Source organism: Amblyomma mixtum, chromosome 1 (assembly GCF_055824585.1).
Source record: "Amblyomma mixtum isolate Tamu chromosome 1, ASM5582458v1, whole genome shotgun sequence".
Lineage (NCBI taxonomy): Eukaryota > Metazoa > Arthropoda > Arachnida > Ixodida > Ixodidae > Amblyomma > Amblyomma mixtum.
The window spans coordinates 64,944,565-64,966,170 of NC_143012.1; the positions used below are offsets into that span (position 1 = coordinate 64,944,565).

General features: G+C 50.3%; 3 protein-coding genes across 3 annotated transcripts in view; 1 reads left to right on the forward strand and 2 right to left on the reverse strand.

Annotated features, from left to right (window-relative positions):
* The window catches only part of LOC149366530 (uncharacterized), a 52,144-nt gene extending 46,126 nt beyond the window's left edge, over window positions 1-6,018 (forward strand). Inside the window, exons 8-9 of the mRNA XM_089571233.1 lie at window positions 3,641-3,778; window positions 5,771-6,018. Coding sequence (XP_089427359.1) covers window positions 3,641-3,778; window positions 5,771-5,923 — 291 coding nt within the window. The 3' untranslated portion in view covers window positions 5,924-6,018. The remainder of the gene's footprint in view (window positions 1-3,640; window positions 3,779-5,770) is intronic.
* Window positions 6,019-11,485: 5,467 nt separating this feature from the next.
* LOC149366531 (protein FAM135A-like) lies at window positions 11,486-14,018 on the reverse strand. Its single transcript, XM_089562176.1, has 3 exons — window positions 13,910-14,018; window positions 12,579-12,695; window positions 11,486-11,682 (listed from the first exon to the last, which is right to left on the reverse strand). Exons 1-3 carry the CDS (start codon window positions 14,016-14,018, stop codon window positions 11,486-11,488), a joined length of 423 nt encoding a protein of 140 aa, XP_089418302.1.
* Window positions 14,019-18,537: 4,519 nt separating this feature from the next.
* Window positions 18,538-20,501, reverse strand: LOC149366532 (uncharacterized). The gene has a single exon (XM_089551259.1). It carries the CDS (start codon window positions 20,320-20,322, stop codon window positions 19,054-19,056), a length of 1,269 nt encoding a protein of 422 aa, XP_089407385.1. The 5' UTR covers window positions 20,323-20,501; the 3' UTR covers window positions 18,538-19,053.
* Window positions 20,502-21,606: the final 1,105 nt, after the last annotated feature.

Below are 21,606 nucleotides of genomic sequence, written 5' to 3' on the forward strand. Positions count from 1 at the left end.
TTGCGCCGAATACAAAAAGGTTCAATGGTACCGTGTATGATGGCAGCTTCCACCCAGTTATTGAAGGACATGGAAATATTGTGGGTGCAATAATTTTTTCCCCATGTGAAAACTAGTAAAGTTGCGTTAGCCCAGAAAGTGGCGATAGCGCTTGCAGCCACTCACTCCGACGCCACGCACATAATTTCTGATTCTCAACACGCCTGTCGAAATTATACAAGGGGAAGAATAACGCCGCTTGCCAGCAAAATTTTAGCAAACGCGAACACAGCTCAATCCAGAGAACAAATAATTCAGGGGGCACTTTGACTGTCTAAAGTGGGTAGAGGCGGGAGCGTTTTCCGCACCACCTTCGCTGTTTGTGTGGCACTGGTGGCGTCACATATAATTGAGTACTAATTACTAAGTGATGACAAATCACTAATTAACGGTTAATTACTGATTAATGCCTGAATACTAATTAACTGCTAATTAATGACGCTTAAGCTTCGCCTTTAGGAGTGGAACGCGGCAGCGAGTTGTAGCGCTGCCACGGAACGCCACCACCCGTTCGGCGCGATGCCTTCGCCCTTTGAACACAACGCTTTTTGAGGAAAGGAAATGGCGCAGTAATTCTCTGTCATCTCGGTGGACACCTGAACCGCACCGTAGAGGAAGGGAGGAAGTGGGAGTGAAAGAAGAGAGATAAAGAGGAGCCGTAATGAAGAAAATGAAAATTGTATTTGAGGAAAGGAAATTACGCAGTAACTGTCTCACAAAATGAGGGGGGCACTTTTTTGACGTAAAGTGTGGTCACTGATGTGTGGTTAAGATGTTAAGCTTCGCCGCTAAGAGTGGAACGCGACAGCGTCTTGCAACGCTGCCAGGGAGTCCATAGAGCGCCATCGCCCATTCGGTTCTACGCCTCGCTCGTCGGTAAATTGGTTTTTGAGGAAAGGAAATGTATCTGTTTCTCATTTGTCGGTGGACACCTAAACCTCGCCGGAAGGGAATGGAGGAGGATGAGAGTCAGTGAAGACACCGTATTCACTAGACGCGCCTTTGTTCATTCCAAACCATCGGGCTGGCATGGCGGAGTGGATAGCATGCTCGTCTCTCACGCCAAAGACTGGGGTTCGAATCCTGAGCTCGACCGATTTCTTAATCGGTTTTATTTATTTATATGGCCTGACTAGTGAAGCTAATTAGGCTAATTTGGTAATTAAGCAATTAACTAAGCTCAGTCCCACTTGGAGCATCACTATACGATCCCTTCAATTGGTTGCATGGTTACTAGCGAAAGTACAATTGGCCCCGTTTGAAATTCGCGCACTGTGACGTCACGACCGTTTCCACCAATTGAAAAGCGTGACATTTTCTGTCGACAACTGCTGCTTACAACGATGAGACACTAAAGGCTTCCGCCTTAAAATTTAGGGGCACTTTGGCTCTCTAAAGTGCTGCAAGGCGAAAAAAGCGTTTCCTGGCCACTTTGAAGACCAACAAGGTCTGGTACAGCGAGCTCAACGGGCGGCAGTGGCCAGCGGAGCCCTGGACTGAGGGCAACCGACCACTGATTAGAGGCGGACGACTTCGACAGAGAAGGCTCCTGGGGGTAGAACCAAGACGTCTCTGAAGATGCCCCCAAACCGCAGGAAAAACCGTTAGTGTAAATAAAGTTTTCCCTTCCTTCCTTCCTGGCCACTGTTTGGTTTTATTTATTTTTTATTTTTCATAATTTGTTTTCTATTTATTTTGTGCTCGTTTTCTTAACTTTATTGTTTTTTATTTTTATTTTCACATCTTATTTTTATCTTGTTTATTTTCTTATTTTTATTTTTTATTTTCCTTTTCCTGGCTTTACACGTTTTATTTTATTTATGTAGCCCATGCATTCACTAGATGCGCCTTTATTCATGCTGTAACCTTGAGCCTTTTAAGCAGTGACGCCGAAAGGCGGAAGAATCTGCCGACGCGTCTGTTGACACGGCTGCCGACGCGTCTGTCGACACTCCTGCCGACGCGTCTGTCGACACGGCTGCCGACGCGTCTGCTAACGACAGTATGAGGCATTAAAGGCTTTCGCTTTAAAACGATTGGTAGGGATGCCCGGACACCAGGGAATAAAAGGGAACGAGGCTCCGCCCATAGCCGGCCGAGCGTCTCTCCCCCAGAGTTCTACTGAATTCCCAGACTCTGTCGGGACTTCTAGCTGTATCGAATCCGCTTAAGACTTACGCGGACATCACAGCATATCTGCGCCTCAGTAGGCAGACGTTCCCATAGCCAGCCAAGGGCCTGGATAGAACTGAGGAACGGCATCTCAGAAGGCTACAAACAGGTTCATTTCTAAGCCCCGCGATTCTAGAACACGTAGACCCGACTTTTTCAGGGTACTGTAAGTTCTATGACGCGTGGGCTGGTGCATATCTATGGTATGGGCCTACCACAAAAAAAAATCCAGGAATACAGCTAGAGAATAAATCAGCCAATGAGAGATGGCTGGGAGGCGACCCTGTCCGAGTGCTCGGACCTGGAGTCCCAAAGGGCTCTGGTTCAAAGAGAGCGGGCAGCGGCTACCGCCACTGGTGTCCCGGAATAAGGACCACCATCCAGGCGAGAGCGGCGAAACCCTCCTAAAACCCAGTCCAGTGCATCCAATAAACCTTGAAGGCTGCTCGCAACTTACGTGACGCAAATTTGGAGTCCGACGTCTGAAGGGCGGCTCCCTTACGGAGGAAGGAAAGAATTCAGGAGAGGCCGTTACGTCACATTTTTTTTTTTTAAGCCAGAAGTGAACGCGCTCTCTGCCCCCCCCCCCCCCCTCTCTCTCTCTCATTGGCCGCTGTCTCAGCAAGCTTGCGCATCTGTAGCAGACAATGCAGCAGGCGACGACGCTGCACCGAACGTTTCTATTGACTGCGCTGTCGGCCAAAGACTCCCAGTAGTCTGCGAAAGCGCGTGACTTCGGGCACACTTTATGGCTCGCAGCTCGAATCTTTCCTGAGCTTTCCTTTCTCCACGGGCTACTTGATCACAGTTTGGAAATAAATGGCGGTGTATACTTGCCTCGGAGATCCGCACACTAACAACAGCCTCGGCCCATTGTAGTCTGCTTTCGAAAACAGCCGTAGTTGGCGACACCTGTATTTGGTTTTCTTTTTACTTTTTTTAGCATATGCAACGTGCGCTTCTTTCGTCTATATATACTTGCCACTGGTCGACCTCTATGTGGCGCCAGTTATCGCGACATTCGTACCTAAACTGTGACGCAACCGTTTGTCTTACAGAGTTCAGGGGGCGTCATACGATGACTAGTTGCATGTAACTTACATGTGCTAGTCAAGCCGGAGGCTAGCTTGCGACAGGGATTCGAACCGACGATATATGCACCTACAAGTGTATGCTTTCTCAGGCTTACATATCAAAATATTGATGCAACCTACAGTGTTCCGAATGGCGTCATACATGCATGGACACTACTCGGAACGTTGTACCACGCTGTGGCTTTCCTTAACTCTTAGAAGAGAACTTCAATGCACAAACATTACGCGTAAACAATGCATCCAGGTGCAGTAATGGTTTCGCATTCCCACACGTAACTTAAGTGTGTCTTCCAATTTTTTTCTCTCGCCATTGCTTGCTCCTTTCTTTGATCCAGGCGTGCAACTGCAGTGCTGCGGGCAAGTGTGTTTACGAAACTTACCCCCGTGACAAGAAATTTAACTCTACTACTATGGAAGTGTGGGCCGATCGGACAGTGGTGATGTACGAAACCACTGCACAGATGAAAGAAAAGGTAGGTGGCAAGGGCAGAAAACCATTCCTTCAAGACCCGCCTTCCATTTCTCTAGCTGGACGCAGGCAGGTTGCGTCAGCCTTGCACGGTACATCTCGTCCCCGTTATTTAGCGACATTGAATGGCGGCGCTTCTTGACGAGGGAGAAGACGCAGGGTGCGCGAGACAAGACTTAATGATTTAGTCTGAAGAACGCTAACGTGGCTTCAAGGATTCGCCCTTTTTTTTTGTAGCGAAAGCTACTCTACTATAGCTGCGACCCACTTCGCAGTGAGCCTCCGAATGACCTTGAAACGACCTTGAGATCAAGTAACGGCTAGTGTTGTTATGCGCATATACCTAACCATGTGTGGACCACCTAGTGGATCACCTTTGTCTTTGAACTTTGACCTTGAACTTTCACAAACGACACCCATTTCGCCATGATCCTCCGAATGACCTTCAAACGACCTTGAGATAAGTCATGGACAGTGTTGCTATGCATGTATACCGAATCGTGTGTGGTCCACTTGATGGACCGCCTTTGACCTTCAACTTCGACAAACGACACACTTTTCTCCATGAGCCTCCGAATGACCTTGAAACGACCTTGAGATAAGTAATGGTTGCTCATCTGCCTTACCATGTGTGGTTCACCTCGATGCTGCACCACTTAACATTTGACCTTGACTTTTCAACTTACAAGTTGTCGGTAGAGGGCGGTAAGAAGCCACGTGCTAATCGCGTGGTGTCACATGATTCCATTTACAGTTGTGACGTCAGGGTATGGGGCATATAAACCGGAGCTCTGCGCTCTGCTTTCGCTACGTGAAAACTCGGTTCAGCAGAGTTGAACCACTTGTATTTTTTTCACAACCTAGAGGGGCGATGAGGCAGAGCAACCGAAAGAAAGCAGGTAGGACGTATTAAAGAGTGATCCTGTCTCTATTTCTAAAAAAAATAGTGGCAGCCCCAGCAGTATAGGTAATCAGCCCAATATCGGAAACATTGTGAAAAAGCCGGTCCTACAAAGGACCAATGTGAAACCATCCATTTGCAATATTGGGCCGATTACGTGTGCTGCGTGGGAGGAGATAACTGTTAGCGTAACTGCATATCTTCCAACTCAAACTCTAACATTCACCTCTTGCCCAAGGACAGCACTGGACAGATGAATGAGCCTATCGTTGTTCAGCTTGAACGTTTATGGTTCCAGGCGGTTCCAGAGGATCGAGTTTGTGAGACTCAAGTATTATTCTGTAGCGATTTATTTTAGGCTGCCCGGGCCACAAGGTCATCGAATGCAGCTGCCCGACCAAGAATATTATTTCAGCTAAAAAGCTGCCAGTTCCTTCTTATTACAAGAGATCTACGCAGTATTCGAGAAGTACGCACTGTTGAAAAAACACAGCATAAAGTTTTCTGTGTTGTGTTGTGTTGTGTTGGGTTTTATGGCACATAGGCAACTGAGGCCATCATGCGCCAAGCACAAGAAAGTTTTCTGTCGTCACAAAAAATTTTCTGTGGTATTTTTGGTCACGAACTGGTAGTAACAACACAAGTAACTGCGAAACAATCGTGTGAAAAAGGCGGCTTACCGCAAACTGTGCCTCCCATAACTATCACTCTAAATAAACGCCTACGCCTTTTTACTGTCAGGCGGGACGTCTAAGCCGAGTGTTACTGACGGGCACAAGTAACCAGGTCCTCTTCACTCGGACCGCAGTAAACGGAGTCGAGTGAATTCCGGCACCTTCACGCGTTCTGCCACGCATTTAACGTAGTCTTGAACAAGCTTCGGGTTAGCTTAGCATTGAACTCCAAGAGAAGGAAAGCGTAGCCGGGGGCCGCAGAAAGTAAGGTGGGCGGATGAGATCAAGAAGTTTGCGGGGACACGGTGGCCGCAGCTGGCGAAGGACAGGGTGGGCGTAGTCAGGCTGATAATGATGAATCCTTTCGTGTGCGCTGCGAATTCATGGGCCATCGTTACTTCTTTGCATCGTTCGAACGCAGGCCCGCCGAAGGATGGATCTACTGGTCCCCAGGCACACATTCGGCTTGGCGGTATACCACGTCGAGATGGACGACCCGGACGGTGTGTGCGGCATGGTATTCGAGCGACTCCACGCAATCAAGGACACGGTGTCGCAGTACCAGACACCGTAGCCCAAAGCTGCGGCCGCTTCCAAAAGGCGCCGAAGATACCCGTGGTGTGCTTCCTCTTGCAGCGACACAACTGCATAGTATTCGGACGAAAATAATAAACCAAGAAATGCAGGACAAATTGCCTGCCCCGAGCTAAGAACGTCGCGATTCTGTCACAGCTGTCCTCCTGCCTTGAAAATGGGCAGTTAGTTGGGACGCCGTAAACGACTGCGATGTGCGATTAATGCTATCATGCCTTGGAGGTTTCTTTGCGTAATTTCGTGCCCAAAAATTGATAGGAAATCGTGCTGTGCGTTTCATCTCCAGAAACTCCAATTGTCATTCTCAGTAACGAACCGTCCTATGTTCCAATCAAGGCGAATAATCGTCCTAATCTGCCCATTTCATGAGATAGTCAACAGTGCAAATGGTTGGTTGGGTTATGGGGTTTAACGTCCCAAAGCGACTCAGGCCATGAGGGACGCCGTAGTGAAGGGCTCCGGAAATTTCGACCCCCTGGAGTTCTTTAACGTGCACTGACATCGCACAGTACACGGGCCTATAGAATTTCTCCTCCAAAGAAATTCAACCGCCGCGGCCGGGATCGAACCCGCGTCTTTCGGGTCAGCAGCCGAGCACCATAACCACCGAGCCACCGCGGCGGCTCTACAGTGCAAATCATTCAACCAGCCCTCTAATAACAGGGGCTCTAATAAAGTCACGGTATGCCTGTGATCTTAAAGCACGCCGCTTCACCAATATTGTCCAGCAAGAATTTTTTTAATGCACTTTGTAGAAGCTGAGTTATCCGTAGTCAAAATTTGAATTTCAGCGTCTTCGCACCTTTCCCTCTCCTCTCGACACTTTTTGCTCGCTGGAAGATCGGCGCTCCTCCGCCGACCCCACCTCCGGGGGCGGAGCTTCCTGAAACGCCGGAGCTACGCGGCTAATTGGCCCTGGCTATGGTAGCTACGTGACGCCTGAAAGAATCTAACCAATAGCCACCTCTCTACTTGTATACGCAGGTGCGAGCGATGGAGGAGGGTGCGAGCATGAAAAAGTCGGCGGGAAGGGCTAGCCAACTTTCGCGCATGATTGTGGGTTCTCTGCTGCGTGTAGAAGGGTATTATTTGGCTCAGGTTTTCATGACAACACAATGCTGTGATTGAGTGAGTTGATGTGCTCTCCTCGGAAGGTGTTTAAAAACCCCTTTACGGAACCTCACGCCATTTAAACAACCTTCAAAGCTTACGACGCCTTTCAGGTCGAACTGTCGCAGTTAATCCATCCGCCTTGCCGCAGGCTATCGTTCGCTAGAATGGTCTTCCGGAAAAAATCACTAACATTCGTGGTCCAAACACTTTTAGAGCAGAAATAATAGCCTAATGTGTCTAGTAACTAAAGCGTCAATACCTATTGTATTATGATGTTGTGACTTTCTATAACCAGTACTGACAGTCAATAAGCGTTGTATAATTAAACTCACGCTGCTGTCACTGCCACTCATTATGTAATCCACCCTAACACAATGCTCCGGTCCAGGAGTCTGTGAGGCAACATGAATAAATAAACTCCCTTTAGGGACCACCAGTCATCTTTCGAGCCTTTGCTCAGATGGGTTCCCACGAACCCCTTACCTTGGCAGTCATTGACCGTCGCTTCTGCAAGCTCTCCCAACCTATCACAACGTTACACCTAGAGCTTTTATCGCTAATACCAGCACCCTGATCGGCAACTGGAGAACCCTACCCCTCCCACTATTAACCGGCATGAAAGAGAGCCTGACCCCTCCCAGCCCCGAACACACCCCAGACCTGACGAGTTAATCGCATTTCCCGCGGCGACCTCCACCTTCGTCTTTTTGGCCGTAACAATACAGAAAGATCACATGCTCCATTTTAAATGTAAAGAGCACATAGACCTTTATCCGCAGTGCAAAGGGTATGTTGTGCGTAGCCAACGATATCATGCGCACTCCTCCGGAGTACCACGCGCAAAAGCAGAGTAGCGCTTAACCTTACGAAGCCTGTCTCCTTTTAACTTGCACTTCGGGTATGATTCATCTGCGTCCATAAGTATAACGTCAACTTCCTTAGTTCTTTTCTGAAGTGCAGACTTATGTCATCATCATCAGCCTGACTGCGCCCACTGCAGTGCCACGGCCGCTCAATGGGGGCGCACTTGGTGCGGCCCGCCGCGTCGCGCCTCAATGGCTGGGGAAGCGCGTATTGGGAGAAGTTGAAGTTTCCGCCGCTATTCTCCGCGGGGGCGCCACCACTCCGTGACAAGCCGCCGACGCGGAAGGAGTGCGCTGGCTGTGCTGGCGCGTGTTTTCGCTGTAACTACTCTGCATGACCGCGTGGTTCTGCTAGTTCTGCGTGCTTTTCATCGGTGCCTGTGTCAACAGCGTCCTAAGCGCATGCGACACCATGCCACGCAACTGCTGCGTGCCGCTGTGCACCGCAAACGCAAGAAAAGATCCGAAGATCGGTTACCATGAGTTCCCGCAGAAGCAATGTCCGGAGTTGATTTGAGAGAGAGAAGACCGCAGTCACACCGAGGACCTCTGCAAAGCCTTTTTAACCAAACTTATGCGACCACTGCTGACCGATTTGGTAGAAAACATCAGTCTTACGGTGGAAAAAATCACACTTGCTCATAAACCGCTTTCGAGGAAAGTTCTTCGCTTGTAAAATAGGCTTGAATTCCTTCGGTGCATCACGTGGCTTCAAAATAAAACGAAAAACATTGGCTGAGCCTGCTAACGTCTGGTTGAACTGGCTGTCTTTAATTGTTTCTTTTGCAACTGTTTGTGACAGCAGTATATTTACGAGGGTAATCTTAAAAGTGAGGTCTCCAAAGGGCTGCGGCCGCCGGGAAACTATATGCGTGGCTGCTCGCTATACTGCTGTGTTCATTGTTCCCCGTCTTCCAAACAAGCCATGACTCAGCGCGAAAGGGACTGTCAGTCTTGGCCCGGCAACCATTTGAAATGGAGCTCCCGTTTGTCACTACCGCCAGGAGCGAAGTTCACGCAAATGGCGTTCAACCAATCGAAAATTATCGCCAGTTGACGGAAGTGTACGGAGAGTCTTTCATGGATGTTAAAAACTTCCCCAAGTGGTGTAGGAAGTTCGCAGCTGGTCGCACTTAAATTTACGACGAAGAAAGAAGCGGGAGGCCGTCAATTTTTGATGAAACAGTCGCGAAGGTCGAAGAAATGATGCAGCAATAACGGAGGATCATACTCGACGAACTCTGCATTTTGGTTCCTGGCGTTTCTAGAAGCACTATTTATAGCAGTTTAACAGCAAAGTTGAAATATCGGAAGGTGTGCGCAAGACAGGTTGCGCGAATGCTCACAGACGACCATCAACAGCAATGCGTTGACTCCTGCGAATTTCTTCCGCGTTCTGGAGATGAAACGGAGATATTTGCATTCTATTGTTACGGGTGATGAAACCTAGACATTCCACTTCACGCCTGAGACCAAACAAGAATCACGTGAGTGGCGGCACTCATCTTCGCCCTAGCCGCGAAAATTCAAGCGAACACAGTCTGCCGGCAAAGTCATGGCAACTGTGTTTTGGGATCGAAAATGGGTATTGTTGGTAGACCTCTTGGCTCCTGGCACCACAGTAAACGCGGATAGATATTGTGAGACCCTTAAAAAACTCAGAGGGGCGATTCAAAATCGCAGAAGAGGAACAACGCTCGCCCCCACGTTGCCTGTCAAACCATCGCTCTCCTAGAACAGTTTGTATAGGACGTCATCAGCCACTCACCCTACAGTCCGGACTTGGCACTAATTGACTACCACTTCTTTCCAACGCTAAAAGAACACCCCGCTGGAAGGCGCTTCACTGATGATGACGAAGTGAAAGATGCGGTCAAACGCTTCCTCAACGGCATAGCGGCGAGCTGGTATGACATGGGCATACAAAAACTGCCGCAGCATCTGTAAAAATGCAGACTCCAACGGCGATTATGTGGAAAAGTAGAATAATGGTGTCCCTTTTAAGGTTTGGTTTACGGATATTTAAAGTCCCAAAGCGACTGAGGCTATGAGGGACGCCGTAGTGAAGGGCTCCGGAAAATTCACCTGGGGTTCTTTAACGCGCACTGACATCGCACAGCACACGGGCCTCTAGAATTTCGCCTTCATCGAAATTCAGCCGCCGCGGCCGGTATCGAACCCGCGTCTTTCGGGTCAGCAGCCGAGCGCCGTAACTGCTGAGCCACCGCGTCGGTGTGTGTCCCTTTTAAGTGATTTGTAATTTGCTTAAAATAAAAATGTATTTCGATTTATAAAAAAACTGCAGTGCTTAATTTTGGGATGACCCTCGTACGGGGTGGTACCCACTTGAAACTATTTCCAGCGAAAACGGAGCAACAGGCTGAACTATAATGCTGAATGTTACGACCTCAAACGTAAGTTTACTAAAAGTGCATGTTGAATAAGTGGCCCGAAACCTTGTCCCGAGTTCAAGATTATAATATGTAATAAGTTATTACAGTGGTTGAAACGCCTGTCACCGAATGGGTGACCGCTCGGCGAAACGCACTTCTGCCTCGATTCTCGCTGTAAACGCACGGGCGATTTGGAAAAGCGCAGTGATGGTGACATGCCGCTATCACGCTATCAATAGCAAACTTGCACGTGGCACCGCCATAATCTGTGAAACGCAGCTTGTAAATGCTAAAATTATAAAGCGCCTACCGCGCGGACGCCTAAACGAAAGCACTGCCTCGGCCGCTGCGCGCAGCTCTCCGCCCGGACTCGTCCCGGAGCGGTGGCGCCGCAGCGGTGGCGATGAGAACTAGGCGCGATACGGCTCTTTCGGGCGACGCGACGGGCCGCACCCAGTGCGCTCTCCATTGAGCGGCCGTGGCAGTGCAAAGGCGCCTGCGATGCCTCTCCAGTTAACCCTGTCCTGTCCTTGTCTTGCACTTCTGTTGAAGCCAAATTACAGCAGGTGTCAAGCACCTAGAGGCGCATCGTTCCGTTGCGATGGGCATCGGACAAGCATTTTAACATATTTATTTCTCAAATCGCATTGTTGCAATATAAAAAAGAAAATAGCATGCTATGATCAGCCCATATACAAGGAACGCTGGTTCGGAGCAAATGGTGATAGCGCAATACTTAACTTTACCTTATATACACATGTACGTATAGACAGACGCTGGAAACACTTTTCGAGATAAATAGAAAAAAGAAACAATTTTTCTCCCGGCTTTGTCTGCAGATGCAGTGTTTTAAGGGGAAAAAACTGGTTAAAAAGTACGTATAATTACGTCACTAACCGACGAAATCTACAAAATGGGTCAGTCTAGCCGTCACTGCAACTCCTGGGCACGCTCAGCTGAGAAGGTGGCACCGTGGACAACTTCTTCATTATGACACTGAGAAGCCTCCATGGCAGTCAGCATCCGCTGCGACCGCTGCACCGTGTCGTCTGCCATCTAGTGGACAACCAAAGAAGTAAATTCGCGCGTAGATCTCGGAGGCTACGCTCTTTGAAGGCTGTCAACAACAGTCTCTGTACCGGGCAGCATGTATGGCCTCCACCCGCCACGCTTTCAGAGTAGGTGCCTGGCGCAGGCGACGGTGGCGATCTTCTGGACAAGGATCTCGCAGGCCAGCGGCGCAACGTGCACGTTGGACGAGATGAGGGAGGCCCGGAAAGGAACGTGTACTTCCAGCCGGATCAGGTTCGTGTCTGACTTGTCCATTATCGGCTCGAGGATGTTGCGCAGCATCTCACGGTACGCTACGCCTGTAAACAATGGGAAGAGTCACGGGGTGCTTCACTAAAAGATAAGTGTGTAGTATGTGGCTATTTATTAAGCAAAACAAAAGGAAGGGAAAGAGCTTTGCCGAAGGATTCTTTTTTCTTCATGTTGTCCTAAAAGAGTGCAAAGAGCGGCCAGCCGTAAAGATTTCACCACTTTTGCTTCTAGGTTGCCAGAACGGCGCGCATGGGAAAGAGCCTTCATTTAGTGTCAATGAAGCAGCATTAGGCTTCACATCACGCGATTTCGCGTCCTGCGTCTGTCAGAAAAGTCGCTGATTGGTCGAGAGAAGTCACGTGACCTTATGACGTCATCGCAACCTGTCTGCCGTGGCAGGTTGAAATCTGCCCGTCTGGATGTGAGCAACCTGCTCACTGTGCAAGGTGGCAATTGAATTGAATTACCGCCTGCCCCACCGTGGCACTGCTCACCATGCCATTTCGCGTGCTGCGTTACTCAGAAAGTCGCTGATTGGCCGAGAAGGTGATGACGTCACAAGGCAACATAACCAAGGCGCGAAAAGTCAAAACTGAAAAGAAAAGAGGGAGCACGCAACCGGGAAAAAACTTGACAAGCATGTTGGAACAAGTTTTCGATGGACTCACTCAGGCATGATTATGTGTGCGCAAATACAGATATAATGACAGTGACAACATTGTGTGTATTATGAAAGAACTGACAAAGAAACATAAACATGTAGCAGCAACGTTGCTTCTAATCCTGTCGCATTTCGCTTTTAAGGTGACAGTAGCGTCCCTGTAATTTTCTTTTCGTTTTCCCATAATAGTATTGTCTGGACAGTGTGGTGTTGTATTGTAGTGTGCACCGAAGTTAGCACACGTGTTGATTAGGCATACGTGCGCCATGGCTCTGCGTTTACCTAGAGGCGTGATGTCCTTGGCAATGTGTCTGGCGAGCTTGATGTGCGCAGAGTGCAGAGGCACGACGTAGTCGTCTGCCGAGCCCAGTAGCACGATGTTCTTGAAATGTGTCAGGCCTGCGTGCCGGCATACGTGAATATTTGTGAAGCCGCCGATAAAAGTTACGTGACGAGTACTGCAGGATATACGCGGCGTTACATTAGACATGATTCCACCTTTAACGACTCACAGGTTCACTTTGCCAGAAACTAGCTAGTAAATGTCAAAGTGATTTCTTTATCCAACTTTTAGTTAATAGCAAACGACTTCGAATAGACAGTACTCATGACGTTATGTTTTGTAACAACAAGTGATCGTGCGCAGCCACATCTGAGTTTTCCAAAAATTGTGGTTGTGCAGTCTTTTCGGTAGGCTCTGAATGAGCCTTACCTACACAGAAACGGTGCCAACGGAACTTTAATGCAGCGTTGAAGTATTCATGCATCTCCAAGCATCAAAATTGGAATTTTTTGTACAAAAGAAAGGCATTAGTATTACAATGAAACAATGTATATGTCTGTGGGCCACCACCGACAAAATGACGAGTTTGTTCCTTGGCAATTTACGTGTGTCCCCAGAAAAGCTGCTTCAGTGAAAAGGTCTAAACGAGTACGATTCGATAGCACTTACCGCAGTAACACTATGATATCGCCAGCAATATTCGCTTAAGTCAACTGTAAGGACTTTTGTTCTTTAGACTGTCAAACGTCGATAACTTCTGACGATACTCATGAAAAATAACATACGCAGTCACAGACTATGGCTGCAAACTGCAGAATATAAGCTTTAAATTGACTCGAGTCGCCTATTTTGTCTCACGTGCTCGTTTACGAGGAAAGCTTCACTAAGCCAGAAGGTATGCCTTAAAAAGTACACAAAACAAGAGAACGGCGGAACCAACCGAGAATGAGTATCTTTGTGACGCAAATGTCGCCTGCAGTGTGTTTGCTATCATCACATCTCCTGTCTTAGAAATGGGCTTGGACAGGGCGTGTTATGCGAAGTCAATACAGCCGTTGGCCCTGAAGGGTAACGGAGTGGATTACAAGAGAAGGCAAGCGCAGCAGGGGACGGCAGAAAGTTATCTGGGCGGGTGAGATTAAGAAGTCTGCGGGGATACGGTGGCCGCAGCTGGCAAAGGACAGGGTCAACTGGAGAGACATGGGAGGTGACTTCGCCCTGAAGTGGGCGTAGCCAAAAGCTGATGATGGTGATGATTATTATGATTGTGGCAGTGGTGGTGCTGGTGATGATGATGACGATGGTGGTGGTAGTGGTGGTGGTGGCGCACCTTTGTCCTTGCTGAGGCGGTAGAGGTATGTCTCGCGGATGTCCGGGCTGTCTTCGAGCATCATTTGCCTCAGCGAGTCGGTGTATTCGAATCGCTGGAGGTACAACATGCCTGGGTAATATGCAGAGCGGAAGATGATAAAGTCAGGTTGTAAATGTGGTACTGGGTATGTGAATAAACGAACAATGTGAACGATGTGGCTTACGTGCGTTCGACTAAACGAATGGCGCTTATTGGCAAAGTGCACAGCGCACTTAGAGACATTCGTAAGGGAGCATGGAGTGTTGCTTCCGGCAGGAGAAGCATGGTCGATCTACCAGAAACACAGCGCGCATCAGCAGCTCACGAAGACATCAGGAAAGCGAAGCTTACGTCGCCTATGAAGGGATGGCAAAATACCAGCAGAGAGTATAGCGCCAATTCTTACAAGGCCGGAAACGGACGTTTCCATCATCTTAGCGGGCGCGTTCATCCGTCTTATAATTTGTGTCTTGTTTTTTTTTCTGCACTCGATACTCTTTACCACAAGCTTGTGCTTTCTCATCAAAGAGCGCAGTTCCTGAAGTAGGCTTCCCCAAGGTTGCAAGCCCCGTGAAATAAATAACGTCTTGCTCATACATTTTTTTTCTTATACTGTTCTGTACAGGTACCATTTGACTGAGCGACACTGCAACTGACCCCACATTGACATTTTTTTGTTTCGCTGAAGCAAATCGCTGTTACAAATTGCTCCTCTCCAGTGGATTCAAGTAACAAGAGTTAACTAACACTTTCTTCCTTTAAATAATGTTCATTTGTTGTCACACATTCATGATAACGACATCGATGACGTGGCGAGTGTAGGCGTTTCCGCATTTCATCCGCTTGGAGGCCAACAACAACGCCATATCTCAGTGAAATTCAGTGCTCACTGAAAGCCATCACTGCAAGCTAAAAAGTGAACACGGCGCACAATTCGGAGGAGGAAGCGGGGATGCTTGCCCATGTTGATCACGAGGGAGGGGTTGAAGACGGTGCCCACGTGCGGTCCGCTCAGCGACAAGAAGGTGTGCATGGAGCGGAGCAGAGGCTGCAGCTGGGCCTTGGTCAGGGCGGCCCGGATGATGAGGTTGCCCAACGAGAAGCCGATGAAGCTGGAAGGCCGAAGGAGTTAAGAGGCGTGAACAAGGCAGGAATTATTATCAATGCTATTTGCCCGTTAAAACACCAGCGAAAATTTGCCGGGCGGCCGGCTGACCGACCGACCGATCAGTCGATTTGATTGATTGATTGATTGACTCACATGATTGTCTGATTGATTGATTGATTGATTGATTGATTGATTGATTGATTGATTGATTGATTGATTGATTGATTGATTGATTGATTGATTGATTGATTGATTGATTGATTGATTGATTTGTAATGGGCTTTTCGGGTACAACGCACAAAGCACAGCTCGACACAAAGCACAAAGCGCGGAACGGCGTTCACCGACAGGCACTGGTTCCAACGGCACCAACAGGAAGCGCGCGCTCGCCGAGAGCAATCCCGCTGCCGCGCGAGCACTTCTTCTTCATCACAATGGCCCCCGGCGAAGGAGGAGCCATCCTGGCGACTCACGGCGTGGTACACATCACGGGTTCGTGGTAGGGCTTGAGGCGGCTGATGTGAACGGTTTCACGGCCACGGCGGCGGTGGTCAGAGGAGGGTGTCAAAGGTTCCACAACGTAGTTCACGGGGGAACTCTGACAGACAACACGGTAGGGGCCGTGATATTTTGTGAGGAACTTGGACGACAGGCCAGGAGGACCAGAAGGGACCCAGAGCCAAACAAGGGAGCCGGCGGGTAGGTGGGCAAAGGGTTGACCAGAATCACGCCGTTCTTTCTGACGATGTTGGTCGTCAGACGTGAGGGATCGGGCTAGTTGGCGGCATTCTTCGGCGTACTTGGCGATTTCAGAAGCAGGCGAGCAGTCAGATGCGTCAGGATGGTAGGGGAGAATGGTGTCAATCAAGCAGGTAGGTTCGCGTCCATAAAGGAGGAAGAATGGCGAAAACCCTGTAGTAGACTGGACGGCGGTATTGTAGGCGTACGTCACAAATGGGAGTACGAGGTCCCAGTTAGAGTGGTCGGGAGTGACATACATAGCATGTCACCGAGCGTCCGATTAAACCTTTCGGTCAGCCCGTTCGTCTGAGGATGGTACGCCGTGCTTGTTCTGTGAACTACGCGACATTCTTGTAGAAGCGCCTGAACAACGTCGGATAAAAACACGCGGCCGCGATCGCTGAGAAGCTCGCGGGGAGCACCGTGGCGAAGAACGAGGTTGCGAAGAATGAAGAAAGCGACTTCTCTGGCTGTAGCCGTCGAAAGAGCGGACGTCTCGGCATAGCGCGTAAGATGGTCGACAGCGACGACAATCCAGCGGTGACCAGCAGTAGAAGGCGGCAGAGGCCCATAAAGGTCGATGCCCACACGATCAAACGGACGGGCAGGACAAGGTAAAGGCTGCAATGGCCCGGAAAGGCGCTGCGGTGGTGACTTGCGGCGTTGGCAGTCAAGGCATGAGCGAATATACTTTCGTAGAAAGGTATACATGCCGCGCCAGTAGTACCGGTGCCGAAGGCGCGTGTATGTTTTTAAGAGACCAGCATGGGCGTTCTGGGGTTCGGCATGAAAAGATGCGCAGACTTCAGCACGTAAGTGGCGAGGTATGACAAGCAGCCATTTTCGACCATCTGGCATGTAATTCCGGCGATAAAGAAGACCGTCTTGCAAAGTGAAATGGCGGGCTTGACGTCGAAGGGAGCGGGAGGGCGCTGACGTAGTGCGGCCGGAGAGGAGGTGCACGAGAGAGGTTATCCAGGCGTCTTTGCGCTGCTCCAGATGCATGTTTGGAGGGCGTAACGAAGAGAGCACGGGGTAAATGCTAGAGATTGTCGCATCGTTGGCAAGTAGCGGTGAGCGGGAGAGGGCATCGGCGTCAGAGTGCTTGCGTCCGGAACGGTAGATGACTCGAATGTCGTACTCCTGAAGTCGCAGTGCCCAACGACCAAGTCGGCCGGATGGATCCTTCAAGGACGAAAGCCAGCATAAAGCATGGTGGTCGGTGACTACGTCGAAGGGGCGGCCGTAGAGATATGGTCGAAATTTGGTTATTGCCCACAAAATGGCCAAACATTCTTTTTCGGACACGGAGTAATTGATCTCGGCTTTAGAAAGTGTGCGGCTGGCATAGGCGATGACATATTCATGAAACCCAGGCTTCCGTTGTGCCAGCACAGCACCAATGCCAATGCCACTAGCATCCGTGTGGATCTCGGTCGGAGCGTCCGGGTCGTAATGGCGAAGTATGGGTGGTGAAGTAAGGAGCCGGCGCATTGTAGCGAAAGCATCATCACATTTGGAGCACCACGACGACAAGGAATTTTGGGCTTCAAGTCGCGTCAAAGGTGAAATGATGGTGGCGAAATTCCGGATGAAGCGGGAAAATATGAGCATAGACCGATGAAACTCCGCAGTTCTTTGGGCGTGGACGGCTTCGGAAATTCGGCGACCGCACGAAGTTTTGCGGGATCCGGAAGGATGCCGTGTTTAGAGACGACGTGACCGAGGATGGTCAGTTGGCGAGCTCCGAAATGGCACTTTTTCAAATTTAATTGCAGCCCTGCGGTGGTGAGACAAGTGAGCACTTGGCGCAGGCGAGTCAGATGCGTCGAAAAGTCGGCCGAAAACACGACGACGTCGTCAAGGTAGCAGAGGCACGTCTTCCAGCGTAGGCCCCGCAGGACATTGTCCATCATTCTTTCGAATGTAGCAGGGGCATTGCAAAGCCCAAATGGCATGACGTTAAACTCATATAACCCATCAGGCGTGACGAATGCTGTTTTTGCGCGATCATCGTCGGCCATGGGTATTTGCCAATAACCAGATCTCAGATCGAGTGACGAAAAAAATTCTGCTCCTTGTAGGCAATCGAGGGCGTCATCTATGCGCGGCAGAGGATAAACGTCTTTCCGGGTTGCAGTGTTCAGCCGTCGATAATCCACGCAAAATCGGATAGAGCCGTCTTTCTTTCGAACGAGAACGACCGGGGAAGACCATGGGCTCTTCGAGGGCTGTATAATCCCGCGCTCCAGCATGTCGTCGACTTCCTCGGTGATGACGCGACGCTCCGAAGCTGACACGCGATATGGTCGCTGGCGCAGAGGAGGATGGGTGCCAGTATCGATGGTATGGGTGACAGCGGAAGCACGGCCGAGTGGAGTTTGGCACGCATCAAAAGACGAACGAAATTCGCACAAAATGGCGAACAGCTGGTCACGGCACGCCGAATGAAGGTCACCATCGATAGCACTGTACAGAACGTCAGAGGGTGGTCGGTGTGACAGGGGAGCCGGAGTGAGAGCATCGAGCGACGGTGTAGGAGCGGCCTGGGCGTCGTCAACGACTTGTAGAAGTTCAGCCGATGCTACGTAACCAATGCATTCACCACGAAGCAGAGTCAAAGGAGTGGGCAGATGATTGCTGATGAGCATGGTTGCGGTGCCAGAAGTCATTGTGAGGACAGCGAAGGGAAGCGGTAGGTTCCTGCGGCGAACGAACAATTCCGAGGGAGTAAAGAGTACAGCTGTGTCGGGTGGGTCGGCTGGAGAGACACAGGACAGGGAGACTACAACGGACGAGGAAGCAGGAAGTTCGACATCATGGGAAAGGAGAAGTTTGTCCGGATACTCAGCGGTTTCGGCAGTGGAGTCGTCGGGTAGGACAGAGAGTGTGACTTCAGCACGGGCGCAGTCGACGACAGCAGAGTGGTCCGACAGAAAGTCCCACCCAAGAATGACGTCATGCGAGCAGGAGGAGAGTACCACAAACTCAATTGCGTAGATGACGTCTTGGATAGCAACTCGTGCAGTGCAAGCGGCGAGCGGCTGAATTTGCTGGGAGTCAGCAGTACGCAGTAAAATACCAGGGAATGGCGTCAAAACTTTCTTGATGCGGCGGCAAAATTTCGCGTCTATAACTGATACGGCTGCTCCGGTGTCTATCAAGGCACACGTCGCAACACCGTCTACTACTACATCAACGACATTGGCGGGGGACGTCAGAGGCCTTGTAAAGTTCGCCGAAGGCGCAGCTCTTGCCTCGTGAACTGCGCTCACTAGTTTTCCGCTTCACTGGGGCTGGCGCGGCGGCGCATCGGAGAGATGGAACGGCGCCGCGGAGAATGGGAGCGGTGCGGCGCTGCGGACTGGTTGTCAGTGGTGAATGCAGATGGTGGCGAACTAGGCTGCATGCGGTACCGCTGCGTGTGAGGTCCGTATGCTGAGTGCGTCATGACGTCAGTAGGCGGATAATAAGAGTGATTGCGGCAGTAGCGAGCGACATGTCCGGCAATGCCACAGGCAAAACAAATGGGCCTGTTGTCCCGAGTGCGCCATGGGCGACCGTAGGGGAGGGGGGCCGACGCCATGTGCGGCAACGATGGTGGGGCGGGAACCCGATACGGCCGGACAGGTCGTGGTGCCAAGGGCGGCGGAGCTGCTGTGGCGTCGGAGAAATTGCCCGTGGTATGAGGAGCCGGGCGGGACAGGACGGCGGCGTAGGTAAGCGGGGCAGCCACTGCCTGCTGGGGGACTGGTGGCACGGCATCCGCGATCTGCAGGGCGTCTGCGACCTGTGCCTGCATGGTCTGCTGAAAGGCCGGCGGAAGTGCTGGTGACGGAGCTGGGGGCGCATGCACGAGCGCGAGTTGACGTGCAACTTCTTCACGGATAAACCGCTTCACCTCTTGCATGAACTGGGGTTCTCCAGCGACCATGGCATCCGCAGATAGTACCTCGGCCTGCCGCAAAGGGCGACGAGCGAGGACGCGTTGCTTGCGCAGCTCCTCGTAGCTCTGGCACAAGCTGATGACGGAGGCAACGGTGTCCGGCTGCCTGGCAAGAAGCATCTGAAAGGCGTCCTCGTCGATGCCTTTCATAATGTGCTGGATCTTATCGGCTTCAGTCATCTCAGAATTGACGCGCTTGCACAGGTCTACGACGTCTTCCACGTAGCTGGTGAACGTCTCACCTGGCTGCTGCGACCGCTCACGCAAGCGCTGCTCAGCGCGGAGCTTGCGCACGCCAGGACGGCCAAATACCTCGGCAAAGCTCGTTTTGAAAGCCGACCAGGTGGTTATGTCTGCTTCATGGTTGCGGAACCACAGGTTGGCGACGTCAGCAAGGTAGAAAATAACGTTGTTAAGCTTCATGGTATCGTCCCAGCGGTTGTGCGTGCTTACCCGCTCGTAGGACGCCAGCCAATCTTCGACATCACTGTCACCTGTGCCGCTGAAGACAGCTGGGTCTCGCTGCCGAGGCATGCCAGCGCAGATAACAGGTGCTGGCGGAACCGATGACGGCGGCGGGGATGTGTTTCTCGGCATTTGGGTGGTAACGGTGCCGTTTCTCAGCTCCAGGACGGGATCAGAGTCCACCTCCACCACTTGTAATGGGCTTTTCGGGTACAACGCACAAAGCACAGCTCGACACAAAGCACAAAGCGCGGAACGGCGTTCACCGACAGGCACTGGTTCCAACGGCACCAACAGGAAGCGCGCGCTCGCCGAGAGCAATCCCGCTGCCGCGCGAGCACTTCTTCATCACAGATTGATTGATTGATTGATTGATTGATTGATTGATTGATTGACATGATTGTCTGATTGACTCACATGATTGTCTGATTGACTCATTGATTGAGAGAGAGAGACACAGAGAGGGGGAAAGGCAGGGATGTTAACCAGAAAGGTTTCCGGTTGGCTACCCTGCACTGGGGAAGGGAATGAGGGGATTAAAAAGGGAAGAGGGAAGGAACGAGAGACAAAGTTACAGTCCATTAATTGATTGACTCATTGATTGACTCACATGATTGTCTGATTGACTCATTGATTGATTGGTTGGTTGATTGATTGATTGATTGATTGATTGATTGATTGATTGATTGATTGATTGATTGATTGATTGATTGATTGATTGATTGATTGATTCTCCTATCCCAAGGTCATCAACTAAATGCTTCGGACCATCGAAATTTTAATGAAGCAGTCTAAAAGAAATCACCCCTTGTGCGCCTGAACAAGGTGTTCGTAACTGCTATCAGACAATACACAGCTTTTGAACACTCAAATTGAACTGTAAATGATGAAACTGCGGTGCAGACGGTTCTCTGCAAGTTCGGGAAAATGGTTGCTCTGTTGGACATCTAGAAACTTCATGCATACAACTATTAGAGACAGCGTTGCGAGGCTCACCTGATCCTGCCCGGCTTCTTTACGTGCTTCTCGATGTGTTCCACGATCTCAGCGGCCAGTCGCCCGCCGAGGGTGTCGAAGTCCTGGAAAGTTTCTTCTTTCTGGTGTAATGGGGAATTTCAGTGGAAAGCAGTAGTGTTACGTTCTTGCGGTTAGCAAAAACAAAATCGCAGAACTGTTACCACTGTGCGACGCAAGTTTCAGCGACAGCTGCACAGGTATTTGATTTCACGACATACTCAGGTAGAGAAGATGATAGCGACTTCATATCTGTATAGTTATATAGCACGCTTATTATTTTTCCAGAGGTTCAGCCTCTCCTTGAACTTTGAAGGAGAGTAGCGAGTGTGGTGCTCTGCGTGCGAGAGTAATCGGGAAGGGCGGTGCTCACGTGACCTTGTCCTCCTCACCTCGTTCGCC

What these genes read in the sequence shown, in the direction of transcription:
- LOC149366532 (XM_089551259.1), bottom strand. Translation starts at nt 20,322, where the DNA reads ATGCCGAGAAACACATCCCCGCCGCCGTCATCGGTTCCGCCAGCACCT.
- LOC149366531 (XM_089562176.1), bottom strand. Translation starts at nt 14,018, where the DNA reads ATGTTGTACCTCCAGCGATTCGAATACACCGACTCGCTGAGGCAAATG. An exon ending in CCGCCTCAGCAAGGACAAAG is followed by an intron (nt 12,696 to 13,909) that starts GTGCGCCACCAC and finishes GCCGGCACGCAG; the next exon opens with GCCTGACACATTTCAAGAAC. An exon ending in CAAGGACATCACGCCTCTAG is followed by an intron (nt 11,683 to 12,578) that starts GTAAACGCAGAG and finishes CATTGTTTACAG; the next exon opens with GCGTAGCGTACCGTGAGATG.